Below are 24,056 nucleotides of genomic sequence, written 5' to 3'. Positions count from 1 at the left end.
TTACCTGGCTTCCTCCGTTTTTCGCTATATTCTTGTCTACTTCGGTTTGTTCGGAAGAAAGCATTCTCCCTTAGCCTAGCAGGCATAATAGTGGGATGTTGAGCTCAAAAATTTAATTTCGGAAGAAAACATTCCTCGCACTACAGACAAGAACTGAATGCTAAACGGCGTTCCACCTTTGCAAAACAAACGATATGGAGCTTAGATGCAGTAAATCATTGATAGAACTTTTCCTCTCCTAGAAAATGCAGAGTTTAGAATAATGTAAATCTAAGAGATGCACATTAGGGAGGGATTAAACTGTTCTCTCTGTTCCATGGAGAGATCGCTACTGCAATTTGGAGTACATTGTATCTTTTCTTGCTTTTACTGCTTTCCATTCTTGCAAACTTGATCCTTCCCAATAGTGTTTTGCGGCTCCAGTTCTATTTAATTTTTTTCTATCTAGTTAAATTATTGTCCATGTAATGTGGATTCCTGTAATCACGGCAAGGCGCGTTCACAGGTTGCGGATCGAGGAGAAGGCCTGTAGATACAGAAGTTATCTGCGAATATTCTGAATAAGCAGTCGCGGGCAAACAAGAGGTAGTCCTCCAGCTTGAGAGTTTGGCGTGACGCTAACAACTTCATCCTGAGATAAAAAAGCACGAATTCAGAAACATTCACAGAAGCATAGGGCCAGGACTGATAACGTGGCAGGACCTCAGCAAAGTAAAATAGATAAGAGATTTGCTGAATTATCGATAATGGTGAGCAGATACTTATACTCTTTAACCTTTTGTCACTCGCGCTGTTGGAAAAAAGCAAACAGGGGAATAAAAATTGAATGCTGTTTACGAACGGTTGAATTAGCGGAATCATCCCCCCTGCTATTCCTCAAGTGATTCCTCCCAGTCTTCTATCTCAAAGCTCGTTGACGTGTTGCAATTGCAGTAGCTTCCATTACAGGTTGAGGAAATAGTTTCGTCTGTGTTTGCTTTTTTTCAAACGCGCGAGCACTTCCATCATAAAGGTAGCAACCATGTATTTTTATGGAGTTTGAAATTTTCCAACGCGCGATCATTAATGTAATAATTACTGTTTATGAGCGAAGCTTTGTTTTTCTAAGCAGTCTCGCTTATTGAATGCAAGTGAGATACAAAAGTGACTTGACAATAGTGATGATAAATCTGATGTTGATTATCGAGAATTAGTGGCTGCTGAAAGCGATGCAGATATAAGTATTGAAGAATGAAGAAGATATTGATCATGATAGTGAAGCAGATGGGACCAGTATAGATGCAGACTCACACGCAATCGACATGGATGTGAGCCACAGTTAGAGGTGAAAATTTCTTCATTGGGAAAGACACAAAAACAAAATGGAATAAAACGGAACTGGTAGCAACGGGAAAGACAAAGTATAAAAACATAGTGGAAGAGATGCGATGGCCAAAGTTAAGGGTATCTACAAAACGTAATGCTTTTTTGAAATTTGTCAATGCAGCCATGATTAATGAAATGGTAAAATGTACTAACAAGTATTTGGATAAATTACAAACAAGTTTCGACAGAGAACGTGACTGTAAAGCAACATCAAAAGCGGAAATAATGGTTTTATTTGGACTTGGCTAAATTAGTGGAAATGAGTAAATACACCATTATATCAAACAGTAAGAAAACATTTTACAGACACAGTCGTATAGCTAGGAACAATTATCTGTATTGCATATTATTCAGACTGTAGCGTCAGTTATTTTTAAAACTTAATTCGCTTTTGCAATAAAGTTAATTTTTCATGTGGAATTAAAGCATATGTTGTAAAATTATATATATATATATAATATGTGTGTTACTCCCAATAAAAGTTACCAATATATTGTTTGTATCTTAAAATGTCAATGTTAGAAAAAAGCAAACGCGTGAGTATATGTATGTTACGAAATATCGCGCGAGTAACAAACGGTTAATTTTACAAGACTGAGTTCATCTCGACCAGATCGGCCAACCAAAGATCATGAATGCCTTTGGTTATGACAGGAGTTCTGTGATAATGTCCTAGCAGGCTTCTGTAACTCGTCAACGATTTGTTCATGCATTGAAAGCTTGCTGTTTAGCGAGATGTTAGTTGAGTAATAACATGGTAATTGCTATAAGATGTTAGCTAGGTAAAAATTTATTGCTCTATCCAACAATTTTATCACATTTTTGTTGCTCGTCTTGTCGAGTAAGTTGTTCTTTAGGAAGGTTGGTGCAGAATGATGCGAGTATAATTTGCAATTTTCGTTGTAATGCATCATTTCGTTGATTTTGTGTTAGCTGTAAGATAGATTTATTCCAAGATTGGTTATTGGCATTTTCAGTTATAAGTGTTGAGTTTTCGTTAGTGTTAGAATATTTATTTTTACATATTTCTGGGCACTACCGGCATCTCTGCCCTTAAACATGTCATGTAAGAGGAATGACATCCCTCAGAGAGCACAATAATCCAGTGAAGTGGTACGGAAGAAGCGGCCTGGGACCTGTATCTGCACGTTAGATACTATCCTGGCATTTGCCTGGTGTGAATGATAAAAACCCAGGAAAAACCTCACTTAGAATAGCTAGCCTGAAAAAATTGTTACACCTCACTTAGAATAGCTAGCCTGAAAAAAATGTTACATCTTTTTGATTGTCCCCGCAACAGTGTTGGTGACTATACTACGCGGGGCCACTGTTATAATAAGAATACATACCTGTACGATTTGTAATTTTTATTATGCGCTTTTGTTTATAGTGTGTGGCAGTTTATTAATTTGCTTTATGGTGTTAATTCCAATATTGTAATTTGCAGTTTGCTTGGTTTCTTTTTTTCTTGCATGCATGCGTGCGCACCAACCATGAATACACTGATTCATCATGCATTCCGGCGTGCGATATTCACAAGAAAGTCCATTCGTTATGAAGCATTTGAACTCATTCCTGTCGCCAAATAACAAGATTTCTACCAGGGAACCACTACAATCGATCATTAAAGGTGAACGACTGTATGGAACTTAAAGCAGAATGGCAGTTTCCTCTGCATGTCTTCTCATGGCTCCAATCACGTTCCTTTCAGCGACTATCTCAACTTAGAAAACAAACTAAACGAAGATGTGACAAACCACTCTGCAATCTTATTATTCAAGAAAGGCTTAATCACGATGAGAAGGAATGGGCGGATGTGTTTGATGATAATGTTAAGTTTTCGCTCCTTACAAGTCTGCTGAAGACCATCTTCGCTGCGCTGTCGTTCTTGTGTTGGATGATGGAGATTTCCCAGGTAATACGTGGCTCATCAACAGTGATGGTGCTGTTCAGAAAGATAAGATGGCATGTCCTGAGAGATTCAACAAGCTTCGTCGTTAGCATCTTCCGCACGAATTATGCGGACACACTTCTGTACTGTCAATCATCTTTCTTCGATGTAAAAACCAGTGCTGCTTCTCATTTCATCTACAAGTTCTTCAGCGGTGTGAGACGATCGTGCATAACAAAGTAAATATTTTATCTCTTGTCATTTAAGAGATACTTTATTTTGACCATGGTCTGATACTTGCGGTAAACTTGGTGTCTAAAAAAGCCTGGAAGATATGCAACCCGCGTCGCGCTTAAATGTTTTGGCCATCACAGTGACAAGATCGGCAACACACAATTTGCTTAAAATCTCTGTAGGCAAAACAATCTTAGCAATGTATCGAGCACGTTAAAAGTAACAAATGTTTGCAGCGACATAGGAACATCAAATTGTTCGATTCCCATATGCACATTTACAATAATATGGCTTTAGACCCGAACATCCTATTGTATTTGAAAAAAAAATCAATATAACACCTGTATGTCTTCCAACCGAGTTCGTACCTCAAATTTAACGGTGTGGGTATTTTCTTTCAGGAAATTGAGATTGACGCTGTTATCTTCATTTATCATTGCATGAGTTGAGTTCATTTGAGTTTAACGTCCTTTCAGCAGCGAGGCTATATGAGAGATAGACCTACTGATTAACTTGGAATCCGAACATGAGCTCCCGCCGGGAATCGAACCCGGGTCTCCCATGCCAAAGGCGCGTACGCTAACCACTTAGCCGCGAGGGGAGCTATCGTTCGTCATTTCAGCCGAGTAGGAAACTGCTTGAAACAACTAATAGAATTTTTAGATATCTTTCTGTTAACTCCGGGAAGTCCAGGATGTCCGCATATAGATTTTTTTTTTCGCATGAGCGTATACACCTGTCCCGACCGTGCTCTTCTACTTCTAATCCTAATGTGTTCTCTGCGATGTGCTGTCGTTCCATTTGTTGAACTTCCTCGTCGAGGTCATCGTCAGAATTAAGACGATTACCAAGAATATTATGTAAAAAAGAAGCTATCCGGCATAACAATCCAATTTGAGGAAGCAACTTGTCCAGTTGGTAGCGTAGAAGTACTTATCCAAGAATACCATGAAGACCTCAACAATCCAGTGATTTTTTTTTTTTTTTTTTTTTTTTAACAGCGGGAAAAGCTTGTCTCAGCCGTAGTTAATTGCCTGTGCTTACCTTTCAGTGTTGGCATTAAAACTGTAAATCCTCTTTGCTCTTTTTTTCTTTTTAGTGTATTCCGAAAGCCGCGATTCACACAATAAATATCACCTTGTTCCATGAAAATCAATAGCTTCGTTTTTACATAATATTTGGACCTTGAAACACACACAGTATATGGGCCCAGCATATCTACAATATAACCAGCCGTAGTATAAATAGTAAATGGCTTACACAGAGGAAACTTTTCTTTTGTTGAGAGTACGATTGTCGTTCATACTCATTATTCGGTCTCTTCCCGTGTCGAATATATCTTCCATCAAAGATTAGTACCAAAATGGTCAACAGTATTGTGAAGTTTCGTTGCCACAATAGCTTTTTCAATTGTTATGAGCTCTTCTCGCGGAGGCCGCGACTCCGAACTTATAGGGTAAAATGATTGTTTTCAAAGAATGTCATAACATATCCGAAACATGCTGTTCCCTTTTCAGTCCTAGAATTGCAGCACTAACACTATTCGAATTACCAGTGTGCAGTTTAAACAAAAACGTAACAGTAGTAAAATGACAGTTCGATTATCAGCGGTATTAGCGCTCTCACGCGGTTTCTGGAAGAAATACGAATTAGAGAGTTGGGGTATACTGTCATATAGAGACATTCATGGCGAGTCAGAAATTCAAACTCGGCCATCTTTGACTTCTGACAGTATTCGTGCCGGCCAAAACATTTATGTCGCAACGCGTGTTGCGTATCTTCCAGGAGTATCCGACTTTGGTTTTCCTCATTTTACACCACCGTTGCACCGCAAGTATCAAACTAGGGTGAAAATATATTATAGGTGGGTTAGTGATGCTTCTATGGTGAAACATAGAAGATGGTCACTCAAACATAAAACAAAAATATTTGAATTCGAATATTTTCGACGCGCTCTTCGCTAGAAATTTGAGGGGCGAAATACATTATTTCTTGTTTTCGGTAAGGCCCTTCAAGCAATGTATATTCTTATATTGTTTCATCCTCGCAACTTAAGTCGTTTCCGAGATATGAACTATCTTTTATTTTCGAATTTTCAACAATGACTTCGAAATTTGATTTTCTGGCCAAAGTTATCTTTGAATATGAGGTACCTTTGGTATAAATATTACAGCAATCCGTGTAAGGGCACTTTTCACGGCCTTATTCAGCTGTAGCCTTTCAGATAAGCGTTTAGAGAAAACAAAATATACAAAACTACTTCACTCTTTTATCAACTCTATTGCGAATATCCACACTAAAGATACTTACAACGGATATAATTGGATGGCTTTTAACGGGTTGATGTTTGGTTATACAATTGATTACGTTTCAGTTTTGTTTATTTTCATCGTAGTAACTACCAAAATAATTTATGGTCACTTCTTAATTTTTTTTTTAATGTTAACAAATAGATTTGAAATTAAAGAAAACGGAATAATAATAGCATCTCGATGATGACATGAAAACACTCATAAATATATACATTAATGCTTCTGCTGCAACTGCCCCCCCCCCCAAAAGCTAGCTTGTATTAAAATTGGTCAGTAAAACCTGACTGCGTTTCCTATCTCTGTAATTTGAGGAGATAGTTTAGTTGCATATTGACCCTTGAATAAACTGGACCATTTCTTTGAAACAAACAGTACCTAGCAGACAGGCTAAAATAATAATAATAATAATAATAATTCCATAACATTCTTAGCCATAAGTAAGAATATTACTGTAAAGATATGATTCTTCCCTCTATTGCTATTAAATATAAATATAAATGGCAATGTCACTATGAAATGAAATGAAATCTTTAAGTTTTACGTCCCACGGTTATGCCGGTTAGACTAAAGGAGACGGTGATGATGAAAAATGAATGAAATGGTGGAATGAAGAAAGTGGGAGGAAACGGGAGAACCCCAAGAAAACCTACGAGCACGGTGCTTGTCCACCACAAAGTTTACACGGCGCGAGCTGGGATTGAACCAGGGACCCCGAGCACCGGAGGTGAACGCTCTACCACTGAGCCACCGCGCCCCCACGATGTCACTATGCACACCAATACAATAACACATTAAAGCTATGAGATCTGTCCATCTTATTTACGAATAATAGGACGTATGTGTATTTATCTATTTGACTGCACATGTATAACCGAAGAAAACATGCGCTCATTTTATAGTGGCATATTTAACAGCAAAATAACTTTTACCAGCTCTCCAAACGCAAGAACTCACAGTCAACACCTTTCACGCACTAAGACATGTTCATCATCACGACGAAGGGAGAGGGGCAGAGTTAATCCAACTATGCAATGCTGTGAGTGCTCACTTCATATTCTGAAAACGTCATGCTTCACATGCCCACGAAGTCCCTTTTTCTTGCACTTGAACAATTTATCACTGTCAAAATCCTTAAATGGCTCTGTAGCAACTAAATGCATATATTATCCCTCTTCACCCTCTTAAAGTTATAGACGAGGTCAATTGGGCGAAATTTCTGCACAACTGGGGTCAACTGGATGGACGACTCATTCGCAAGTGTACATAGGACAACCAGTTAAGTTGCGCTTGAATGAAGGAGAAACCAATAGTGTCGAGACAGGAATAGGCGTCAGACAAGGATGTAGTAAGTCGCCCCAATTATTCAACATTTACAGTAAAAGTTTAATGAAGAAAGCCGTAATGGGAACTGGAGATTTAACGCTAAAACCGAAGAAAGACTACAGGAGATGATTGACAAAATAGTTGACATTGGAAAACTATATGGAATGGAAATAAACATCGGAAAGTAGTGTGTCATGAAAATATCCCGTGGAAACACGCCCTTACGGATCAGAGTAGAACTAAGAGAACTTGAAGAGGTCGATAATTTTAAGTATCTGGCAAGTATTTTGACGAGAGACGCATACTACACCAAAGAGATCAGGTCAAGAATTGCCATAGCCAAAGAAGCATTCAACAAGAAAAGATCACTTAACTAGCACCCTTAATATTGGACTAAAGAAAAAATTGGTTAGGTGCTATATATGGAGTATTGGACTTTATGGTCCAGAGCCTTGGACACTACAGAAGTTAGAGAAGAAATATTTAGAGAGTTTTGAAATGTGGTGTTGGGGGAAGATGGAGAAGATAAAATGGACAGAGAGAGAGTAAAAAAACGAAGATGTTTTAAAACGGGTAGGAGAGAAGAGGACGCTTCTAGCCACTATTCTTCGTAGAAAGGTCAACTGGACTGGACACATCTTGCGAAGAAATTGTCTTCTTCATACCGTCATAGAAGGGAAGATGGAAGGAGAGCGAGGAATAGGAAGAAGAACAACTCAAGTGATCGAGGATTTGAAAATTAGAAGAAAATATTGGAAGTTAAAAGAGGAAGCTGAAAATCGAGAAACATGGAAAAAATATTTCCAGGCCCAAACTGAAAATCTCAGGACCTGCCAAAAGACAGAATACTTAATAAAAAACATTTTAAGTAGGCCTTCCCAACATGGCAACTAATTTAGTGAAGTTCTATTATTATGTCGGGAATCTGTTTTTTCTAGTTTTACATCCCACAGTTATACCTTTAATGCCTAACTGATGGAATGAAAATGTGAGAGAATAGAAGCATAGACAAGAAGTAAGTGCTCTACCATTGAGTCCCCCTTCCTCCAATGTAATTATTTAAATTTACATTTTACGTGTTCCTATAACACTCGACTTTTTTTTCTGATGAGACATATTAACTGATTTATTTATTTATTTTTTTTTTTTTTTGGAAAGCAATACAGGTAAGAATGATATTAATTCTTTTATCTCTAACTATTCCCATGCGTTTAAACGTACACAGAAAACTTCTTTACATTTATGATGGAATACCCAAAAGGGGTAACACTTTACAATAAAACATTTGACATATAGTTTCTTTTGTAGGAACTGTATTTGGAAGTATTCATACAGAAGGCATCATCTCACATAGATTTCTGTTTTAAAAACCGATTAATATGAAAACTGCACATCACTGCAACGTGTTACCAGATAAAACATATCGTCTTTCACGACTCGATGACTAGAGTCCTGTTTCATACACACCAGCAGACTATCACAGACAAAACCAGAGACCTCAAATGATTCTCCAGTAATTAAAAAAAAAAATTAAAATTCGAACTTCCAACCTTAAAAACGTTCTGCGTACATAAAAGTAAAATCTCTTCTGCAACCTATTTCAATGTTAGCCGCCACAGTTTCTGCGTATCTTTCACATATTTTGCATGTACAATGTTATGTATTTACTTAACAAGTGCCAAAATAAGGTATTGAGATACGAAATTAGATGAATCTGAAGACATCCATTTGCGGTCTAGTGAAGGCTTATAGTATTAAGTGCTAAGGAGCGAGAGCACTGCTTTCGATCTGCACTGAAAGTATTCAGAGTCCTCCATATTCGGCAATTTTATCTGTACATCATTACGTCTGGACTTTGATACATACACATATAAGCATCGCACAGTAGCCTCTTAGCATGTTCCGGCAGCAACCTATCGTCTTTGATTTCCTGCAGTTTCCGAGCACCTTCATCTGATAGCCAGTACGGCAAATCAGGACAAGATACCATTTCGGGGATGTTATAGCCATTTTGTTCACCTATAATGAAAAAGAATATACATATATATAAATGCGTTAGGACAGGTAACCCTGCGTAAAATACAAAAATTAAAATAACTGATACCTGACATGATATTTAAGAACAAATGCAAACTAGGAAATTAAATAGGACACTTGCTATTGAGACAGGGAGCTCATCAATAAATACTACAAACAAAATTGGCAGCCATATCATATGTTCTTCAGATATTCAATATGGATAAGGTTAACACATACCAGACTTTCTTCTCTAGTCTAATGAAGAAAGCATGTGGTGCATTTTGTTAAAAACAATTACTAACTTTGCATATTTAACTTGAAACATTTCAAAAGACGCTTCTGCAATCTTCTTTAGCCACACTTCAAAATTTGAATGTCGGTGTCAAGGAATAAACATTCAAGTTTGGGTCTATCCTTTTGTTAATCTTACCTAGTATCTAGTAGTTTATGTTAAGAGACCCGATATGGGAGCAATTTGTTCTTTGTGTTTAGGACTTTAGAATATTGGTGATTTCATAAGATTCATTCGACGTAATCTCAAGTATAGTTCGATTACAATTTGTGAAGTGTCCTGTAAGTATTTTATTCTTTTATGATATACACCCTCCATTCCAAAAGAAACCGAACGTTTTAAAAAAACAAAAAAAGCAATGTACATTTTGGAACAAATCATTTTTATTAATCAATGTATTCCCCTTCTGCATCGATACACATATTTGCACGCTCCAACAAGTTGTGAAACGACTTCTCCATGTCCTTTATTGGAATGGTCTTTAGGACGGCGGTCGTCGCCTTCTCAATGGCATCAATTGATGCGTGCCACTTTCCTTTCATCGCCAAATGCAGTTTCGAGAACAGATAGAAATCGCACGGAGCGAGATCTGGTGAATAGGACGGATGATGCAACCGAATAATGTGATTTTTGACCAAAAATTCAGTTACAAGTCGCGAACGATGTGATGGTGCATTATCGTCCAAAAGAGTCCAACTGCCGATTTCGCGATATTCGGGCCGAATACGACGAATTCTTGCCAGCAAACGCTTCATGACGCCCAAGTAAAACTCTCCAGTGACTGTCTGGCCGGGCTGAACAAATTCTTTGTGGATAATTCCTTTTGAATCATAAAAACAAATCAGTATCACCTTAACTTTTGACTTCACCAAGCGACTTTTTTTGGGTGTTCCTTCATCCGGCGCTCTCCATTCAGCACTTTGCCGCTTTGTTTCGGGCTCATATTCAAAACACCACGTCTCGTCACCAGTTACAATCGATTTCAAGAAGTTTCGATCCTGCCGAGCACTTTTAACGATGTCTTTGCAATGCGCAATTCGATCAACTTTTTGATCTTCCGTGAGTTTGTGTGGTACAAACCGCGAATTAACCTTCTTAAGGCCCAAAACTTCGGTCAAAATGCGGTATGCGGTTGTTTGAGGAATGCCTAATTCCATTTCAATAACTTTCACCGACGATTGTTTGTTATGTTTGATGAATTCACGCACTTTTTCGATGTTTTTTTCCGATAATCCGGTTCTGGGACGACCTGATCTTTCGTCATCATCCAGCGTCTCTCTACCCGATTTGAATCGCCTGAACCACTCGTAAACTTGCGTACGGGATAGACACTCATCACCATATGCATTTTGTAGCATTTGGTGCGTTTCACTAAAAGTTTTACCCAGTTTAACACAAAACTCAATTGCAGCTCGTTGTTTGAAACTCATTTTCCGACCGATGTACACAACACACTGACAGTTGAAACGCAATAACTTTGTTGCCGTGCATCCAAATGTCATGACATTTATACCAGTTGTCAATGAGGGACTACGCCACCTACCGGTAAAATATTACAACAGATGGCACTAGTGGTACTATTTGTTTTCAAAAGTTCGGTTTCTTTTGGAATGGAGGGTGTATAAACGCAAGTAGTTTTCGAGTTTATTCAAGAAGCTCGCAAACTAGTTTATAACAGTATCCCACTATTCAGTTTAGTGTTAGAAAAGGAAAGACCTGAATATAAACGTAAATTCCTTGACACCACCTGTCCAATTTTTGAAAGGATTTGAAGTGAAGTATGGATAGCGATGTAAAAATTTTGCAACTCATTTATTTATATTTAATACTTTTCTCTACATTCGTTTAAAAAATAACCTCGAAAGCCAAGTATTCATATTGAGTTCCGTCAGTGTTTTATGTTTACAAATACGAAGTACGTTCTTTTACATACATACACAAGGTGATTTAAAAGTGCTAAACACATATTTCCCCGAAAAAGATGAAGTTCGGCAGATTCTACTTCACTTGTTTAAATTGAATCAGTGAACCTCGTTTTATACTACTACTAGATCACGGCCGTTGTTCTGAAATCCGCTGTGTTGGATCGATCTCACATTTTGTAAATGGTAAAGGATCATGAAGGTATCAAACACAACTAGAGTTTTCCTTTAAACGTAACAATGTAATTTATTTCTCGATAACTGTAATGATTCAACAGTTACTTACTTTCAACGTTGACACAATCTTGTTTGCTGTAAGTAAAGGACGAGAGTCCTGGCAACAGAAGAGAAGTGATCTTTGTATCTGACAACGCACAGACCCCTCCCCCTTTCCATCATAATCATACGAAAACGGCAAGCCGCAAGGAAACGTCCACGATGGTCCTGGCTCTATTGCAAAAAGTCCAATGAGAAGCACATGATGTCTTATCAGCAGGGTATGATATTGGTCAGGAGTCCACTCTGCAAACACGTTAAGTGATGCCTGTACAAGATACAAATGCAGCAGAAGCATGGCCCACACAGATGGGTCGAATTTTGTATCTGGGACTTACGCCAATTGCACGATCCCTTGCCCGTAAAAAGCATCTTGTATTCCGATGAGGTAGATTTTCATGTACATGATGATAAAATGTCAAAACCCCCGGAAATGTAGTGCCAAAGAATCCACTGGTTATACGCACCAAGAGAATTCTTTGGTTCGAATATGATGGTCTGGTGGGGACAAATACATACATCTACTTTTATTATCATTCGCACTTCACGCTACTTTTTACTGCAAAACACAATGTTTCCCCTCCTACCAAAAGAATGCTGCTTCCCTCGTTATTTCTAGTACAATGCGAGATCACAATACTAAATACAAGACGCGCAACTCCCTTAGCCACTGGATTCGGCATCGTGGTCCTATTGAACGCCCATTCAAATCATTTGGTCTCACTCCTTTGGATTTTCTTCTATGGAGTTACTTAAAAGCAACTGACTTGCTCCAAGAAAATCCGCGATCCATACCTTCGTTACTGCCTTATTCAGGTCTGTTCTAACATATTTCTCTTGATATTAATCTGGATTTATGCAGAGTGGATCGCACGACTTGAAGAGTGTGATGGACGTAAAGAGCAACACATTTAGTACTTCTTCTACAACTACCAAATGAAACCTCAACACGTGTGTCAGCCTTCAGTGTAAATAATTTTTGAAAAGCTACAGCTACTATTTAACTAATTACAGCATTATATTCACGCGAAAACTCGTGTTGTTTAATAGCTACATTACCTCTTTGCAATTTATAAAATTGACGTGGATCCCAATATGGCGGCCAAAACATGAAGTAGCATGAAATTGGCTCATGAAAGGGACATTTATTTTTAAATTCATTCAACTAGTAATAGCGATAATTCAAATTGTAGAAGAAAACCATGAACATGTAAGCAAAAGAACTGTTAAAAAATGTTAAAATACTTTAGAAATTTCTGTAGCTAATACTTTCCTCACTTTGTTTTAAAAGTTATTGCTTGAAAATGTTCTATCACAACTTTGTCAAGGGGCTTGAATTAAAGCTCATAAACTAGGTTAAGAATACACTTCTATAGCAATTCAAAAAATAAATATGCATTTCAACTTTTCAAACTGTTCAATCTCAATAGTAAATTCTCACAGTCTATTTTCAACTAGTATGAGAAAATAGTACCTTTCCTGTCAGCCATTGAATCAAAAAAGCACCATGGAGCATCAGGTCCATTGCCACATTTTACAAATGCTACATAATGCGAAGTTTCTATACAAACAACAGCAAATAATTCCATGTAGAGTCTGGGAATTGGACAATGATCCTGAAGAATTGAAAACTCGTACGGAACTGTCAGACGGCGACCTGCATGATTTACTCTCTTCTTATGGTTATGTGCCTAAAAAAGAAAATTTGAAATTGCATTTGTCTAAATTACAAAACTAAATAATTATCACCTTTATCTTAAGTTATTTCTTGACAAAATTAACATAAGAATCACTACTTTTAGAATTCTAATATTCCTGTAATTTAACTTTTCTCTTGATACCATACTAATGTATTATCATGGCAACCAAGAATTGAATAAACAGTATAGAGGTTTCTCAGTGAAAGAAACTAGCCTAGTCATCTAATGAACTCCATCTCGAAATTCGTGATCGGAAATGCATAAAATCCTAGAAACAGTTTTGATCAGTCTACCTTTAAGAATTATAATACATCTACATTAGTTCTAGATTACACCTACTCTTTCGTAATTTAGGCCAACTTTATTTCGTTTTCACACTACCATCGAGCAAAAGAGTATTTTAGACAAACAGAAAAATCTAATAATAAATAAATAAATAAAAAAATTGGCGGGGAACAGAATTCAATCCTTTTGCTTGTCGAACTAGTGTTAAAATACTGAGTTACCAGTGAATCAGTTTTAGAGAGTTTTCTCTACAAAATACTTGCTAAGTGATGTATGGCTGTCTGCAGCTCGAAGCAGCAGCAGCAACGTAAATTGACTATGTCGCTTGAAGTTCAATGACATAGCATCCAAGCAGGTCAATTTCTCGCAGTACTGTGATCAGACTTCTGTGCAATTACTTGTAAAGAACTTTATTAAAACAGAACAACTAAACATCTGATGCATTTAATTCTATTCTATTAACTCAAAAATTAAGAATTATTAATAATAGTTGACCTACTTCTTAAAAGGACAATCATGGAAATTCTGTCATGAAATAAACTTTTTCTCTCATTAGCCCTTTGTGCTTTCAATTGAATCAATATACGTACTTTAACTACATATAATATGACATCTTACCCTCACTGTTGGTCTGGTTAACACGCGCGCCTTTGGCGCACAGCGTCCCGGTGGAAGAGCCTTGAAATACGTGAAAACATTACGGAAGTTTGAGTTCCACCTTAATCCTACATCTACGTCTCATATATAGCCCCGGTGCTGAGTGGGACGCTCAATTCCAATCCAACCAAACAACATTCCAATATGGCATCTCAACATTTACCTTGCTGCCTTTATTTTAGAAAATCTATCGTCTAACCAATGACCGTTAAGTACTTTAACATCAAAATCTTTCAATTTTAAGCTGTTACTTTCTGTCTAGTATTATGTTCACACCTAACTTCTTTCCGCCTTTGGATAACAATAAATATATCTCAAGCTTAAAATTATTATTTTTAACGGACAGTTTAAATTTGGTACGTATTCAACAAATCCAGGATAATCACATTAGATACATTTTACTTTCGATTTAAATTACTTTAGATAATACATCTCATGTAAGACTTACTGTTTCAAGGCACTTTGCGCAAAATGCAATGCTCTCTAAACCACTCCCACATTGACCAAAGCACTCCTTACACTCAAACTCAGCAAGTTTTCCACAAACAATACACTGCCTAGGTGCTGAAAATAAATAAAATATTTATTGTAACGTACTATGATCTTTTTTAAATGTGTAATTACACTAACATATTTTTCTCCCCCTACTATCTTTTTTTAATTTTATTTATTTTTTTATTGTGTAATTAAACTACTACACTAAGATATTTTTTGTCAAATATACCTTCTAATAAATAAATAAATAAATAAATACTTATAGCTCTGTAGTTATCTTTTTCAGTGTAAAATACAACATAGAAAGAACGTCTCTTTTTGTTAATCTGAATTTTATAACAGAAAATTATTGTGTTCTGCCTTTGCATTTTTCTTAAATTTTAATTCGTAAAGAAATTATTAACATGAGTCATGCACAAGCATTAAGAATCAACACCTGTAAAGTAATTAAACAAATTTCAATTCGGATGCACTTGTCTCCATGGACTCGCCACATTGGGCGAGTTATTCCTGTTAGAACTAGTCTCTGCATGCTAAGCTGATAATTATGGAGAATGGTACGTGAGGCATCGTCAGTTGCACAATTACCATGAAGCTGACTTCCCTGTGCAATCTTAGCCTATGATGTCAAAGAGAGTTGTTACGGACGTTTGCAACAAGCATTTGAGAACTCTTCACCTTCGAAAGAAACAGTTCATAACCGGTTTCAAAATTTTGCTATTGTAATTAATAATGTCTAATGAACCCAGAAGTGGAAGGCCTGGAACAGCAGTAACTCGTGAAAACATTGATGTAGAGAGGGAAAGTAGAGGAATAAAGAATCAGAAAAACTCTAGATCAAGCTACCAGGAGTTGGAGAAAGAAAAAAAATGAAATCTTTGAGTTTTACGTCCCACGGTTATGCCGGTTAGGCTAAAGGAGACGGTGATTATGAGAAATGAATGAAATGGTGGAATGAAGAAAGTGGGAGGAAACGGGAGAACCCCGAGAAAACCCACGCACACGGTGTTTGTCCACCAAAAAGTTCACTTGGCGGGGGCTGGGATCGAACCCGGGACCCCAAGCACCAGAGGTGAACGCTCTACCACTGAGCCACCGCGGCCCCGAGTTAGAGAAAGAATTGAAGTGTGCATAGCCAGTATGCAGTCATGCAACATCGTGTCTGACGCGATACTGCATGAAAATTTGTTCGTTATTTAGAAATGTTGACTGTTGGATGCCGCATCTGTTCACAATAACGAAAAACAATCAAGAATAATTGGTGCAAGTTAATGCTGGACAAGTTTGATGATAGTAAATCATGCTTGGTGTTTTAAATTATCACAGGCAACGAAACGTGGGAACTTATCCTGAGAAAGCACTTAGACACAAAGTCTTGTTAGTCCATGAAAGAAGTTCAGATTGTGAAATAACCGACGCTAAACCTTTCAAGATCAGATCTGGTGAAAATTATTCCTGTTACAAGAGAGTGTATGCAATTTCAATACACGACGAATTGCCTTCCTAAAGTTTTTGAGCTACTGAGCAACATGACTAAAGTTTTGGAATTCCTACCTCACAACAAGACTGCCCAACATATTGCTCTTATTATCCCTAGTCTTCAGGACGATGATTTTCTGCTCTCAAGATTTTAAAGACGACGTCTCAAGCAAATTAGGTAGATGGTGACATGGCGAAGGAACAATCTTTCACTGTAGAAATCGGCGATATTCCTAGACAAGTACGAAAACTGGGAAGATTGATTCAGTGCTTGGTTTTCAAAAATGGGTAAATAAATTTTTGTCGGGGAGACTACTCTGAACGCCAATAAGTCTGTAAATTCGGACAACTGTTAACTAAATCATTCTAAAAACTTTCAGTGTGGCTAAAAATAAGAGACAACCTATTTAAATAAAGTTCTCATTATTAATGTCTGCAGATACGTTGAAAACATTATTTACTTCTCTTCTTTACAACCGTTCTCGAACGTTGAGCAGGCTTCGGGGCACTGAGTAATTAAGGTGCCAGTGTTTGATACGTATAATCCTGGTTTTATTCCCAGTGAGTCCGAAATCTACATTAGCTTACAAACCACAATGAGATATAATAATAATAATAATAATAATAATAATAATAATAATAATAATAATAATAATAATAATAATAATAATAATAATAATAATAATAATAATAATAATAATAATAGTAATTTCGTTTTACAGTGTGAACCAACAGTAGACTTCCGAACTATGCGAATTCAATACTCAAACTTGAAGTAGTGCTACTGTAACTACTGGCTGCAACAGAGGAATAGGAAAGAATCTCTTCCTCGGATGCTGAATCTAATCAAAGAGACATTATTCGCTACTTTTTTTTACTCTATGGAGATCGGAAGTGTTAAGTGATGTATACCAATTCCAGTTGTAGTAAGAATATAAAATCAGGAGTGAAACGTTTGTTGCTAACTATTTCCGTTTTACCCACTATGTGATCAGTGTTATAACCGAGAACCAGTAGATTTTCACCACCTCTAGTTTCAACAGATATGTAGGAGTCGAGACAAAACTCATTCTTGGGACGCTGAATCTGTTTCAGAAACAATCTTTTTCTATTTCTTACCGTTATTGCTCTATGGAAATAAGTACTGAAACCGGAAATACTAATAAATTCCAACTACTTTCGGTTCTGATAATGTTGTGATTGCGACACTGAATCTATAGCTGAAAGCCGCTTGTCGTTATATAGTACCGTTTTCGTTCTATGGTGATCAATGTTAAAAGTGGAACCGGTCGATTTCTATCGCTTCCGGTTTGAACAGAGAATCAATGGAGGAGATCGGATCTATTCTTGGGACGGTGAATCGACTGCAGAAAACGTTTCTCGATATCTCCTATCGTTTTTGCTCTATGTAAATCAATATTGAGACCCCAAGTACTAGTAAATTTAAGACACTTCAGGTCTCCGTAGTGTTGAGGGTGCTGATGGTACGTTCTCTTGACACGCTGAACAGACTGCAAAATCCAGCTTGTCGTTATCTCTTATTTTGTTCTATGGCGAAAAACGTTAAAACCGGAAATGGCTAATTTCAACCACTTCACCTAGTGTTTTAATAAGAAGTTAATGGACGAGATGGTACCTAATCTTGGGACGCTGAATCGATTGCAAAAACCCGATTCTCGGCATCTCTTACCGTGCTTGCTTTAATACCTGTCGACAGAGACAGACAGACGGACAAAGCCGTTCTACGACACGTCCGACACTTATGCATAGCATAGTTTGTAAGTCTAATAATTGGATAAGCCAATTCCAGTGTAAACTTTGTAATTTTCTAACAAAGAAAATTGTATCTGAGGCCGTGAACACTAAACTGGCCGAATTAATAAGATCCGAAAATTAACCGATTAAAAAAAAAATCAATAGAGATACTGAGGCAGTAAAATATAAAAAAGTGAAAAGTTACTTACAATCCTCAATAACATCAGTAACATCCAGCAGTTGAGATGGTAAGATACGTGGGTACATCTTGTATGATTTTCCAAACCGTGGCATCTGAATTATTAGGCAAGATGGAACCTGAAAATAATAATATATTTTTTTTTGAAAACTGCAACATGGTATACAATTAATAAGTGGACCTCATTACTTCACCGGTGAGTTAGGAAAATGAAACAATACTAACAAATAGTTGGAATAAATATACCTAGGTAATATATTGATGTATATTTTAGCTACTAATGAGCATTAAATGTGGGAAAGCATTGTAGTGTGCTGCAATAGTTTCAAGATCTCTTTTCTCCGAAACGGATGCAAGTACAATTGTTCTGTCGTGATACATGTGATCTATGATAACGATGCTGTAAGGTCCTGGTATTGTTCTTAAGGAATATTATACCATGCAGATACAATAGCGTCTCAATTTCCGGCAGCTGGCTGGTGGAAGACATCGTGGTCAAACCGCCCATTCTACCACATCCCATACATGCTTAATAGGGTTGGAATCAAGAGACATGGATCAAGGCTATGCACAGTGGACAAAAATGGCAATCTAGCCGGGAAAAAGTCCGAAAACTGTTCTCTTGATTCGAACGTCATACACCTTGTGATGATATCGCATATAATGGTCTTTATGTTTTCAGAACCCTTGGAAATAAACAAAGGCAAGATTAGGACCCTCCAATGTTGACCTTTCTGTTTGAATGTTTTGTATACTTTTACCATACGTACATCAATTTCGTATCCCGTGAAATAAATCTTAAAAAAAAAAAAAAATCGAAGTTTCTCTGTCTTCATGTAGACTTATAATTCGAATGGCATGTAATGGTACTGTGAATGTCACACAACTGTTTTGCTGAAGTGTTCACTTTTAAGTCGTCGAAATAAAATATTTGCCCCTAACTGCTCCCTTTCCTTATATTTCTTTGCAGATGCAACAATCTGCACCTATGATGATGGTTTCAGTGACACAACATGAGCTGTTCAACTTGTTACAGAACAACATACAGGTCAAGGGGTACGCTTGCAACTTATGTCTGCAAGAACCAGAACAGACGATGCTGGAATGGACATACTGAGCTGTGCACATGAAGTTATGCGGACATTTTTCAATGATTTTAGCAAGCGGTGGAAGAATGTTCCAGAACGAAACACAAAGTTCTCAAGGCGACTAATGACTGGCTTGATAAACCATTAAATTTACCCCAAAGTGAGTGTTTTGTTCGAATGTTCAACTATTTCCCCTAGTCTATCAACGTCAAAGGTTGGAAGACCAAAAAAATATATGGGGAATGTACAGAGAGGAAACCAAATTAAAATGAAGCCGTTAGTAGAATCACACACACAATGCAAAATCTCTAAAAATTCGATTTCAGCGGGACGCAGCCTCGATTGTAAAAAAGGTTACACAAACCAGCCCTTGGCGAGCCACAATGATTAAAAGAGTTTATAAATCGCCTATACTTCTTCCAGTGCCATACACAGAAGAGGAATGCAAGATGTTTCTTATCGCATGAAACAATGCATTGCTGCACAGGGGGAGTACTCTGAAAAGCAATAAAAAAATGGTTGTATTTTGATGTTCTTGCATTCTATTATTACCCTGAAACTTTCAGTGCAACCCTCGTATCCTCGTTGTCAGTGAGATCATTATTCAACTTTTAGTTTGTCAGTAACATTCAGTAAAAGTCCATAGTTTTGATATCATATTGGGCTAAATAGAGCACCGTTAGCATCCCGCACAGCTCTGATATGTCGTGGACCAGAAGCACATAAGTAATGGATGGTTTCCAGAGAAATGTTATCATACCGCATGCAGTTCAACAAACAGTTTTGCCAGCGAGTACAGCGGAGGAAATCTACTCCGGAGTCTCAGTCCCAGAACTGGCCACGTGTTCAATAATGTTAGGTTTGGCGATCAACGGGCCAGTTCATATAATCACTGATAAATGTGTGATCTAACTAATCACAGAACACTTGCCGTACCAGGAACTTGTAGCCCATAGCATCACACAGCCGCTGCGCCATGTTTCATGGTAAGACGACGACGATTTGAATATAAGCCGTCTTTGAGCGTCTGCCATATACAAATACAGCCTCTTGTTGGAAATTAGATAAAAGAAGAATCATCAGATTGTCTCACGAACTTCCACTCACCGGAAATTTGCTCTGTATGATCTCGGGTCTTTCTCCTTTCCTTCGAGCTAAAGCGTTGTAGTAATCAGCGGTTCGGAACTGCAAACTGACAACGGATGTATAGGTTATGTATGAAAGTCGTGTCAAACTGTGATTATAGCAATAGGTTCTTTCTGGTGCTGATTAAGTTCCACAGTTACTTTTACCGCATTCACTCTACGGTACTTGATGACGTCTTCTCTTTCTTTAATTATTACTGTTCGCCGATGTTGTTTCGCCTTGAGTTCTATAGGGCGTTATTACTTTGAACATTGTTCCTCGCGATACTCTCACACTGACCAAGAAGTATGAATGAAGAGCCCATTCCATTAACTTGCTTCATGAGATGAATCGTTTATTACCTTCCAAACGAGTTCATCTACTTTAACCATGCAAAAGAACATCGAGGCAAATTAAATCCAAGTCGGATTATACAAGAAGCAAAGACAAATTCGATGTTAGAAAAAATATCAAAATCCCATCAGACAAGTACAACCCTGCGTATGATGTTTGACAATAATCTGATTTAAGTGTAATTTCTTTCAAAGTTACAATATTTCATGCATTACCAGTACCTGAACTCTTCCACTTACCTCTTTTAACTTGAGATCACTTGCCAAAAAGCTCTGTTCAAATAATTGCTGTACAGTGGGTAATGTCAATCGCTCATCTTTCTCCACGAACAACTGATAGTGGAATGCCTCTTGTCCTGAATTCAGCTTCAGAAATGGTTCAGCCTTCAATATTTGCGCAACTAACGAAGTAAGGAACTCTTCAGGATCTAAAATAAAACAATGTTTTTTGATGTTTTATAAACTTTTTCCAACTTTTTTTAATACTAGACTAGAACACATTTAAACTAATATAATATATCATTCTACTTACTGCTTTATGCAATTCCTCAATACCACTTCTACTCTTGAGCTTTCGACTTTTCCCTCGAGTCTTGGTTACGGAGGACAACAGAAGGAAAAAAAATGGAAAATGGAACGTACTTACCAGAGTAGAGCAGTGAAGGGAACATTGTGTTAAAAGTAATATCCCTAGATGTTTTCGTATGCTTCAAACTGCAATAAGGTTTCTTTACTCTTTTCTTTAAATAATGCTATTAACATACTACATTCATTTCCATATTATCAGAGTTACAACAAAATGCAAGAGGAGAAACCAAATATAATGTTTTCAATCTAAAGTGAAGGAATTTTTCAAATCGGATGAGCCGTTTGGGCTGTACACTCTTTATGCGACCAATGTTAAATAAAAATGCAGCATTGCCATTAATAGAAGAGCTAGGGAGGGGAGGGAGGGGTGGGGCGGGAGGTGTATAAATTTTATAAGAATATGGTGAATGGGGGCATGTTTGAAAAGGGGGCTGGCCATTGACACATTACTGTGAAAGACAGTAACTTCATTTGCTTGTGTTATGGGTCTAGATAAGTGGCAACGTTGCATTTTCATTTAACATTGGGCGCATAAAGAGTGTACAGCCGAAACGGCTTAACCGATTTAAAAAAATTCCTTCACTGTAGACTGAGAACATATATATAAGAACTGAGAATGATTTTAGTCTCATACCTTTTTCCTCACTTGTTAGGCCGGTGACAGAACTGAGATTTTCCAAAAGCGTGCGTAACTTCATAACTCGGTCAGCACGTACATACAAATTCTGACGCAAAGGATTCACAATTTCCTCCCGTAACACAGTCTGTACTTCTTCGTATTGGTCCACATCATTCATATTTGGTGGGCGGAACAGTAAACTGTCAAAAACACTACAGAAAAATAAAAACAATAAGATACTGCACACTTAAATATCTCACGCCTTAAATAATTCATAAGACACATTCTAGCCAAGATTATGATTGCAATTACTACTTAAGTTTTCTACTTAAATGTAAATTACGTTAAAAATAACACATTAATTTGGAATTCTTCAAATCAAATTAACTCTTTAAGTTATTCTACGGTTACAACCCTGGATGATAAACAAGGTTAATACCACACGAAAGTGAATGACGGCAGAAAAATTAGTGTGATTAACGAGGGGAGGAAATAAAAGAATTCCCATGGACACAATACTGTCCATTACAAAATTCTAGCTTTTGTTTGAGATCTTTTGTGTTAAAGGTACGCAATCTATTCTTGAATCTATGCCCGCCAAAATTCTTTCTTGCATATTTTATTTATCAGCAGACTACACACAATCATTTGTGGCCATTTAAAACTGGATATTAGAACAGAACGAACGAAGAATATTAATCGTTCATTATATACAGGTTGTGTAAGGTATTTGAGGACATGTGATTATGAGTCTGTAGTTATGTGCATATTGTTGTTGTTTTACCTTTTCAGAGCAGCAATGACAGACTCTCAGTTAACAAAATAGATAAAAAGACAAGCTGTAACCGTTGCAGTATACGCACAACACAACAATATTGAGATGCACAATTTCTAAAATTTGCCAGCTGCATGAATTTTGCAAGGAGCTGAAAGCTTCCGATTGATGTAGCCAAGCAAAAAAGTATACTGTTGAGGATCCGGCCCTTGGGTCGACTCCCGACAGCATTCGCACTGTATGAGGACAATACATTTCACAGAATTTTATTTGACCCCAGGAAAAGTTCATGGATGCCACTGCCAGAAAACCGAGTTGAGATTGAAGGTGTTCCCTATATTATACACGAAGTTTACCTGAACTGTGGTGCTTCTAGCTGTGACAAATAGCGAAGGACTGGTTGTACCATCATACTTCTTTCCACAGGTTCTCTGGTGAATCCTGCTGACTGCACTGAAGTTCGGAAACAGCTATCAAGACCTGGATAGATGATGTATACGATGGAAGACCGTATGTTTCAGCAGGACTGCACCTATGCATAAAGCAGTTACAACCTAGGATTGAATGGCAGCCAATCTGCCCAATCCTACCTAACTCACCGGACCCAAATCTTCTAGATTATTACGTGTGTGTGTTCTTGAACGGGACAACTAATAAATGCTTTCGCAATACAATTTATTCTCTAAAAGCCACCATTACCAAACCAATGTCCAAGATCAACAAGGAACCACATGACACGTGAAGGTAACTGCTTTAGATCTCGCATTGAAATTGTTATAGCGGCTGATAGTAGTCACATAGAATAAACTTGTATGTAATTCAATCACCACAGCATCGATGTACCAAATTTTGCATCGATACGGTTCGTTATTCATTAGATAAATTTGTCTTTTTCATTATCACCAATATGTCCTCAAATACTTTACGTAACTTGTACAACACTCCAACAATAATTAGCATTAGTTTACGAAAAAAAAAAAATATTAAGTAGTGAATGAAGTTCGTTGAACTGCAGTGGAAACTCGTAAAAGAAAGTTTATCACTTTATTCAAAGTCCTAGATACAGCTAAAAGAAATGAAAATGAAACCTTTAAGTTTTACGTCTTACTGTTATGCCGGCTAGGCTAAAGGAGACGGTGATAATGAGAAATGAATGAAATGGTGGAATGAAGGAAGTGGGAGGTGAGAGGTTTGTGTTTGTCCATCACAAGTGAACGCTTAACCACTGATCCACCGCGGCCATTATAGCTAAAAGAGTATTTTACATTAGAAACATTTACAATGGAACATAGGAAGAAATATTA

The 24,056-nt window shown here is 37.3% G+C and overlaps 1 protein-coding gene across 2 annotated transcripts in view; it reads right to left on the bottom strand.

Annotated features, from left to right (window-relative positions):
• Positions 1 to 8,418: 8,418 nt before the first annotated feature.
• The window catches only part of CYLD (ubiquitin carboxyl-terminal hydrolase CYLD), a 120,559-nt gene continuing 104,921 nt past the window's right edge, over positions 8,419 to 24,056 (bottom strand). For both annotated transcript variants that reach the window (XM_081759655.1, XM_081759664.1), the window contains 6 exons: positions 21,993 to 22,189; positions 21,011 to 21,198; positions 18,215 to 18,323; positions 14,725 to 14,840; positions 13,109 to 13,325; positions 8,419 to 9,144 (listed from right to left, as the gene is read on the bottom strand). In XM_081759655.1, the coding sequence (XP_081615781.1) occupies positions 8,954 to 9,144; positions 13,109 to 13,325; positions 14,725 to 14,840; positions 18,215 to 18,323; positions 21,011 to 21,198; positions 21,993 to 22,189 (1,018 nt within the window). In that variant the 3' untranslated portion in view covers positions 8,419 to 8,953. The remainder of the gene's footprint in view (positions 9,145 to 13,108; positions 13,326 to 14,724; positions 14,841 to 18,214; positions 18,324 to 21,010; positions 21,199 to 21,992; positions 22,190 to 24,056) is intronic.

The sequence above is a fragment of the Thermobia domestica genome, chromosome 1 (genome assembly GCF_964235325.1).
Source record: "Thermobia domestica chromosome 1, izTheDome1.hap1.1, whole genome shotgun sequence".
NCBI lineage: Eukaryota > Metazoa > Arthropoda > Insecta > Zygentoma > Lepismatidae > Thermobia > Thermobia domestica.
The sequence above is the reverse complement of the archived record's forward strand: the minus strand, read 5'-3'. Positions and strand labels throughout refer to the sequence as shown.